This window comes from Bufo bufo, chromosome 10 (assembly GCF_905171765.1).
Source record: "Bufo bufo chromosome 10, aBufBuf1.1, whole genome shotgun sequence".
Classification (NCBI taxonomy): domain Eukaryota; kingdom Metazoa; phylum Chordata; class Amphibia; order Anura; family Bufonidae; genus Bufo; species Bufo bufo.
Genome location: NC_053398.1, coordinates 75,954,387 through 75,963,559, shown reverse-complemented (window position 1 = coordinate 75,963,559; position 9,173 = coordinate 75,954,387). Strand labels below are relative to the sequence as shown.

Here is a 9,173-nt window from a genome sequence, read left to right as displayed (position 1 = left end):
ACATGACAGTTAACCATTAATAATAATCCATATATTATATTCACTGTTGGTGGTATAGTGTAAAGCATCCCTGCGTCCCATGTGTTAACAGTGAGGCATCAAGTATTTAATAATGATCCAGATAGCATACTCACGATTAGTGATTTAGTAAAATCGGCCGTGCGTCCCACGTGGAACAGTAAGGCAACAGTGAAGCCAGCTACAACAGGTATCAGTATCCGCCATACACAGAGATGTGGAGTTAAGACAAGCTTGACTGTTGCCTCACTGTTCCACGTGGGACGCACGGTCGATTTTACTATATCACTAATAGTGAGTAAACTATCCGAATCATTATTAAATACCTGGTGCCTTACTGTTACCACATTGGACGCAGGGTCGGTTTACACTATATCACCAACAGTGAATATAATATATGGATCATTATTAAGTCCTTACTATCAAGGAAGAACCAACAAAGGAGAACTTTGAATTGAATATAATAGTAAACGCTAACTCAATGCATTGAGATAATTATATATTTTATGTTTTTAAATATTTTATACATATGCGGTCATTCACTGGAAAATCATCAATGTTTCATTTGAACTTATGGTATTAGATATAGAGTATGCTATAGACATTGACTATATCCACTTTCCTTTGTCTGTCACACATATAGGGCCAGATTTATCATGACTGACAGCTCACTCCACTTTCACATATGGCTAAAGTCAGTTTTAGCCAAGTCAGATTTATGATCGGCCCTTTAAGACTGTAATAAATGTGGTTTGACGGTAGCAGTTTATCCGTCAGTAAGCAGCTTTACAAAAGTCGCACATCTTTACGAAAAAGTCGCACATCTTTACAAAAAAGTCGCATGTTCTATTAAAAAGTCTCATAAGATAAGCATGGTCCTCACTGGAGTGAAATTGCGCATTTTTTTGTGACTTTTTAAATAGTCCCAATAGTAAATCTGTCTAGAGATTAATTTACATAAGAAAACACACCCACTTTTAGAAAACTGGCGAGCATAGTGCAGAGCAGAAAAAAGTCGCAAATTTGTGCGCAGTTTTAGAGTTTGCACATTTTTTGCGACTTTTTCACTCCATTATTCTGACTTGAGCTAATGATAAATCTGGCCCATAGTGTATTAATCTACCATACCTTTACTGAGATTACTAAGCCACATCCTTCACTCTTCACTTTACGTGAAATTGGAATTAACTATTGGTATTGTCATACTATTATTGTGACATTGTGATTTCATATGATTGAAAAAGCCCATTGATAACGCGTTATAAACTGGAATATATATTTTATTTCATTTTTTTTATTTTCTGGTTTGATATTTAGTTCTATATATTCCTTTGACGATGCGTGCTAATAAATACGTATATGTTGGATACAATTCTATATACACACAATCATTGTTCATGAGTGGCTCCAAGAGTGCATGCCTATATTATCACACAAAAAGATGACTTTGCAATGCCTTTCAAATTAAGTACTATTGCAAATACATGAAATAAGGATATTGTTAGTTTGTTTTTATGTACATTATATTTTCCTCTTTGTTACTACCCCCTGCTGTTTCTCCTGTGGTTGAAATCCTGTTCCAACTTCCAACAACTTTCCTGCTCCCTTCAGTGTTGGCACTGCAATCTCATAGTGAAGCAGCCCAAACACCTTTCATTCATTTGTCCCCACATTTAAATTCACAGAAACATATAGCTATACCTCTCTTTAAACGGTAGAAAGGGATATTCGGAAGGAAGGAAAACAGCTCATCAGAGGCTCTGTAGTCACATGTCACAGCTGGGGTTACTGATTGGTCTGCAGCAGTCACGTTTATGTAGACAGCATGTCATAACTCATTTTTGGTGGGACAGGAGCCACAACACTGGCACCAGAATGGTCTGACAGGGTCACTCTCCCCTTTCTCCTTTTTACAGCCTGTCCAACCCCTTTAAAATAATGGACTGAATTAAATATTTTTTCATTTATGGAATAGCCTCTTTAAATTTGTTGCAGAGTTTAGCCACAGATTTCACTCACTGAACAGCAATGAATTCCACTGTGAAAATCCAGCACATTTCTGCAATGGACAGGGCATGCAGTGGATTTGAAAATCCACAGCAGTCTAGGCTTGCTTTGGATTTTATATGCTGTGATTGTTAGTGGTTTGTTAAACCCCATCCACTAGCAATGCACTGTACTTTGCTTTGGAACTTATTCTACAGCAAGTATGCAGTGTGCAAAACCATCCTAAAGGGCTCATGCCCACAAACTAAGGGCTCTGTGCACATTGATTGGAAGGGGTCCACGATCAACAAAATATGACAAAAGATAGGACATGTCTTATCTTTTGTGGTGCCAAGGCACAGACCCAAAATCCCACAGAAGCGCTTCGTTGTGCTTCCAATCTGTGCTTCCCCACTGCAAAATATAGGAGATGTCCTATCTTCTATTTAATCTTGCGGATCGCGGACCAATTCAAGTCAATGGGTAGGCAGTCCTCAATACGAGCACCACGGCCACAGGGTGCTAAGGACTTAATAATGATCCATATATTATATTCACTGTTGGTGGTATAGTGTACTATTAGTGATATAGTAAAATCGACAGTGTGTCCCACGTAGAACAGTGAAGCTTGTCTTAACTCCACATCTCTGTGTATGGCGGATGCAGATACCTGTTGTAGCCGGCTTCACTGTTGCCACCCTTGATCTACCAGCAGTCCCTTAGATTTCAATGAGACCTCAACAGCCATAATCTTTTGTTGGAGTGGGAATGTGGTCAATTTTGTCTCATTCACTAAAGTTGTGACATATGGTCTGATGGAAGTGCTTGTGATATTTACATTCCGGAAACATAAACTAGATTCAGAGTAGAAGTAGCAATTTTGGAAGTGATGAATAGCGGAGGCTCAAACTTTGATTATTATGCCATTTTCAAAGAATGTTTGGTGATGCATTTGACTCATTCCTATAGATAAGCTTTACTAAGGTTCTCCACGTGCAGATTCCTATTTTCAGTATCATACCTAAAAATAACCAATAAATGCTTTGGTTATGAATTTAAGCTAAACAACATTGTTAAAATAGCTTTCTAATAGATAAAAATGTAGCAGCGATGATTAAGGTAGCTGGAAACTGATGGAATAAGAAGGGCAATAAAATAAAATAAAACACCACAAAACAAAAACAAAAAACACTATGTCCAAGCAGTAAATAGGATAGATCGGTACAGATTTCAATCTTAGAACACAAATAAGAGTCAGAATACAATGGGGGTCATTTGCAAAGACTGTCTTTGTTCGTCTGTTTTTTTACACTCCTTTTGCACTGGCATTGCTAGCGGAAGATGTGCCTAATTTATGAAAGGCTTCTACCTCATCAGAAATTAGGTGCATCTTCAGCAGTCCTTGCACCTGGTGGATAGACTAGAGTAGTTCTTTGCCAACACTTATGCCTGTTTCCAATCATAAATGTTGGTAAATGTGTTAGAGCCCCTGGCACGCTCCTGCCACACTCTATTGTCAAATGTGGCGCAAAAAAACCATGTGACAAAATATTGTCGCACGGGCATTCAAAAAGTCGCAAGAAAAGGGTGTAAAAACGTTTGTAAATGACTCCCAATAACTATTATATGTACTGGATGGAACTTCAACTGCTCTACTCATAAAAGTGCTTTGAATCCAAAGGATAATCCAGCTCCTACTGACAGCCCCAACGCAAGGAAGAAGGTCATGAGGGCACCTGTTGTTTCACCCTCATAAGACAAAACTTTCCTAGAAAGAAACAAAGCAAGGTTTTCAGATATACAGATTTTCTGCAGCAATTCTTCACATATTTAAAGATTAAAGACCTGTTACATGTGAATTGAGCATTCTTGTTTACATTTATAGGACAATAAATGTGCTGCTTTGGGACTCAATAAGGAAGAGTCTCATTCAATAGACCTGTTCAGACAATGCAGTTTTAATACAGCTATTGTATACATTTTATTTTATCCACAGCCAAGAGTTCAAACAAAACAAGTAAACAACCCCCCACCACCACTGTCATCATAGAGTGCTTAAATATCAGAAACAAGGGTCTGTCTATAACATTACTAAATTCTCTTAGGATACAGGAGTGTATGCCATCTGGACCCAGTGATTTGTGTATTTTAATCTTTTTAAGATCCCGAGGCACTTATTACTTGTTTACTTTTAAACTCTGCATTTCATCTGCATTTTCCTCAGTGACTACAGTACTCACTTTGTAAAGGTCCAACACTTTCATGTTTAAACTTTTTACCATTTACATAACTGAAGGACATTTTAGGGTTAGTTTTACTCTCTTTGGCAATCTACTTTTTTCCTTATAGTTTTCAATGCTTCCTCGCTACTATCTTGTTTTAGTGATTTAAATGCTTTCTTTTTGTCATTTATTGCTCCCTTTACATTTATCCACATTGTTTCTTTCTTGTTCATCACCCTTTTTCCCATGTGGTATGTACCGCTCACAATTAGAGTTTAAGATGACTATAAAAATATTCCATTTTGTGTCTGCATTCCTATTCCTGAGGACATTGCCCCAGTTGTTATTTTGACTTTTCACAGAAGCAGTTAATGTTATTCCACAAAAATTATTCATCACCAATCCACAGGATAGGTTATAAATTTCAGATACCAAGAACACAGAATACCCTCTCTAAATTGAGCAGTAGTACATATCAGGCTATCGCTCCATTTACCTCTATGGGACTGAAAATGTGCGTACTACATTAGCCCCAATGAAGTGAATAAAACAATAAACTGATGTGCACCACCAATCGATTGAGAGTGGGACTCTCTGTTCTTGGCAATGCTGGCAGTCCCAGCAATACAACATTTAGCACCTATCCTGTGAATAGGTGATAAATTCCTGGGATAAGTCTGTTAAAAGGGGTTGTTCAGTAAATAACTTTTTGTAAAAGCAGGAAATGTTTTCAAACTATAAGGGCTGTTGCATACAAGCGAGTCCATTGCGGGAATCACGCTCTGTTTGTGGGCTTGATCTTCCATTCTGGACTTGCAGGAGCGCACTGCATTTTCATGATGTATAATGATACATGCTTCTGCTTGACTATACTTTTACAGAATCATAGTGACATAAAGCTGTCAGTATGATTCTGTAGAAGTAAGGTCAAGCAGAGGCACACAGCATTATAAATTATAATAATGCCTGCATGCGCTTCTGCGAGTCCAGAACAGAGCATCACACTCACACACTGAGTGCGATTCCCAAAATAGACTCTCTCGTGTGAAACAGCCCTAAATAAATCAATACTAGACAACCCCGTTTAAGAAAGAGGCCTGTGCTGCACACGTTTTTGTTGTGTGTGAACAAATGGCAAACTATGGTTAATGACAAAGATCACTACATTACAAAATCCTACTCAATCCACAAAAGTCAGAACAGCCACATAATCAGAGACTGTGAAGGGGCCCATACATCTTCAATAGCTGACAACTGAATGCTTGCTTGGCAGATAGCTATGTCTCTCGACTCCCTCATACACATGCAAGTGTGGTCTGACCTATGTGTTTTCAATTGGGAGAATGGAGAAAGCCAGTGTCGGACCCATTTTGAAGAACAAAAGGATCGGGCGTTAAAATTCGACGCTCTTGGTCCTTCGCTCCAGGAGCTCCCCATACACTTTAGACTGTCGACTAGTCCCAACAAAAACTATTCATCCTGCTTGTAATAAGGAAGTAATGCAACCACTTATACAAATCTAGCATTTATTGTACTTACAAAGCTCCTTAGAATAACAGGCAAATCAAGTTGAAAAAACCACCTGCTAGTACTACTTTTTCTGCTTCTACAACCACATATTATGGATCCACCAATAGAAACCCACACCTACATTCCCATTCATAGTCTTATCATAGTCTTATCTTATTATAGTTCTTATCCCACCACTCAGCTGTTACTCCTATATTCCAATTCTCAAAAAAGAGGTCACATGCAATCTATCTACAAATATGCTTTTACTCCAATCTGCTCAAAATTTATAACCACATGTTGCATTTCCACCAATGGACACCTATTGTGTCGGGTATTAACTCCTTGACAAGCAGACTCACAGAATATCATATATATATTTTTTCCTACAAAAATATGTCATTGGAACATCGTCGTATCTGAAAGATAAGTCTCTTGAATGAGTTTGGACCTTATACTAAAAGTATGTTTTTGGCTACAGTTGATGTAATGTCCTTGTTTATGGCCTTTTGGGAGAATATATGTTCCGAAATCCAGTGCCGTTCACAAGATTCGCCGCGCCTGAGCACTTCATTCCCCATTCCAGCAAATTCGCATTAAACGCTCTTGTGCCTCTGCCCATAATGGGGAATGAAGTGCGCAGGTGCGGCGAATCTTGTGAACGGCGCTGGATTTCTGAAGAACCTAGGGCAGGCCAGAGGGGTGAAAGGGGGGGGGGTTCATATGAAAGGGGCCTGGGCACCGGCCGTTTGAACGCCGCCCTTGGGCACCTTCAGAATCTAATTAACATATTGAATAAAAGTGTTTTTTAGCGAAAATAAGTGACGGAGAGCTATTCCAATATAGAGACTATAATGCAGATCATAGTGTTAGTGTTCTATAATGGTCAGTTTAGGTGAAAGACTCCCTTTAAGGAACTTTGTAAGTACAATAAATGCTGGATTTGTATAAGTGGTTGTGGTACTTCACTATTTCCTGCTCCTCGGTATGATCCAATATAGGAGGGGTGAGTAGAAATTGTCTTTGAAGTCCAAGCTGGAATAATAAGTGATTGACCACATTGAGAAGTTGTCTATACATTTCAGAGTGGCTGGATCTGTGTCTGCTCAGAGCAGCGCGGTTTCTTTTTACTTTTGCGTTGGAACTTGGTGTAAACAGGACCCACTACACCTGAAACCTGCAGAGCTCACAGTAGGAGTGACAATTTGGAACTATATATATTTGCTTTACTGCTGGCAATAATGTATATGAGGGCCCTTAATCAAAGCTTAGTTTGTTAATATTGCTACTTACTTGGGTGCCAAGCACATTGGGAGGGATACGAAGTAGCCATTGCTGACAGAGAAGAAGATCATGAAGATGATAAACCAGGCATCATTTTTGAAGAAGGTGGGGAGATAATTGTGGTCTTGAATGTGACACAACATAAAGAGAGGAACAAATATAAAGCGGATTGCTGCGAATAAAGGTAGGTATTTACTATCAGGACCAGGCTAGGAAAAAAGAGAAAATACAATTAGATGTGCACACAGCTACATGGTGCCAGCAACTATTCAGTAATTTATCACTTACTTACTTACAAGATCATAGCAGGCATTTGTTTGGATACAGTAAAACTTTCTTTCCTTATATAAAGTATCTATTGTGTGAATGGCATTATGTTGTGGCTCAGAATGAAACTGATAAGGGCTCTTTCACACTTGCGTTGTTGTGTTCCGGCATAGAGTTCCATCGTCGGGGCTCTATGCCGGAAGAATCCTGATCAGGATTATCCCCATGCATTCTGAATGGAGAGAAATCCGTTCAGGATGCCTTCAGTTCCGGAACGGAACGTTTTTTGGCCGGAGAAAATACCGCAGCATGCTGCGCTTTTTGCTCCGGCCCAAAATCCTGAACACTTGCCGCAAGGCCGGATCCGGAATTAATGCCCATTGAAAGGCATTAATCCGGATCCGGCCTTAAGCTAAACTTCGTTTCGGCGCATTACCGGATCCGACGTTTGGCTTTTTCTGAATGGTTACCATGGCTTCCAGGACGCTAAAGTCCTGTTTGCCATGGTAAAGTGTAGTGGGGAGCGGGGGAGCAGTATACTTACCGTCCGTGCGGCTCCCGGAGTGCTTCAGAGTGACGTCAGGGCGCCCCACGCTCATGGATGACGTGATCGCATGGACACATCATCCATGCGCATGGGGCGCTCTGACGTCATTCTGGAGCGCCCCGGGAGCCGCACGGACTGTAAGTATACTGCTCCCCCGCTCCCCACTACTACTATGGCAGCCAGGACTTTAATAGCATCCTGGGTGCCATAGTAACACTGAACGCATTTTGAAGACGGATCCGTCTTCAAATGCTTTTAGTTCACTTGCGTTGTTACGGATCCGGCAGGCACCTCCGGCAAATGGAGTGCACGACGGATCCGGACAACGCAAGTGTGAAAGAGGCCTTAAGAACCTTTTTTGGGTCTGTCATTTTTCCAAACACTGGACTGACAGTCCATACAGATTAGACTGAAGTCTATGGGAGGCTTACAATCTAAAGCTAGTTTCACACTAGCGTTAAGAGATCCGGCAGGTAATAGCCTGCTGGAGCTCTCTGGATCAGACATTGCCGGACGGTACCTGAATGCCCATCAGCGCCATTACCTATAATAGGAGATGGGAGTGAGAGGTACGGATTATGGAGCAAATCAAGGTGGATTTAGACTGCCCAATTTTCGGGCAGATTATTGGGAACAACCGTTACTGTGAACACTCATTCTCGACAATCTGCCCATCTAAATGCGCCGCTGATTACCGAGTAAAAACGCTTGTTCATCGGATGATCCTGTCGTTCGTGCAGGTACATCAATCATCATTTCTGGGCAGCAGATTGTGCTGTCTAAACTAGGGTTGTATCGGGTATCGAATTATCAATACCCAATCGATACTTTTTTACCGGAATCGATTCGATACCGGGATTTAAATTTTACAGATAGCCTAGTATCACAGAACATGGCACGCACTGCTATCAGCGCGCACTAAGTTCCCTCAGCAGCACAGGGGAGAAGGAAGCAGTCTCTCCCTCCCCCCTGTGCCGGTGACACACCAATGACAGGAGAGAGGCGAAGGAGGGTTAACTGCCGCTGATCGCAGCTCTCTGTCATAAAGGCCGGGTGCCGGCTATGTGTTTCTGCCGCCGGCACCTGCCTCCTGTATCAGTATTCAACGTTAATTATCTTCATTGATGGCGCAGTGCGCCCCTCCCACCCCAGTATTAATGTCATTGGTGGCACAGTGCGCCCCCTCCCCCCACTATTATAATCATTGGTGGCAGTGGCCACAGGGTCCCCTCCCCCCTTCTTCATTGGTGGCAGTTTCGATCGGAGCCCCAGCCGTGTAATTGCAGGGCTCTGATCAGTTACCATGGCAGCCAGGACGCTACTGAAGCCCTGGCTGCCAT

The 9,173-nt window shown here is 41.1% G+C and overlaps 1 protein-coding gene across 2 annotated transcripts in view; it reads right to left on the bottom strand.

The window, feature by feature from the left end:
* Nucleotides 1-1,159: 1,159 nt before the first annotated feature.
* Nucleotides 1,160-9,173, bottom strand: part of SLC29A2 (solute carrier family 29 member 2) — a 180,883-nt gene continuing 172,869 nt past the window's right edge. For both annotated transcript variants that reach the window (XM_040409501.1, XM_040409502.1), the window contains exons 12-13: nt 7,029-7,228; nt 1,160-3,772 (exon numbers count right to left, since the gene is read on the bottom strand). In XM_040409501.1, the coding sequence (XP_040265435.1) occupies nt 3,661-3,772; nt 7,029-7,228 (312 nt within the window). In that variant the 3' untranslated portion in view covers nt 1,160-3,660. The remainder of the gene's footprint in view (nt 3,773-7,028; nt 7,229-9,173) is intronic.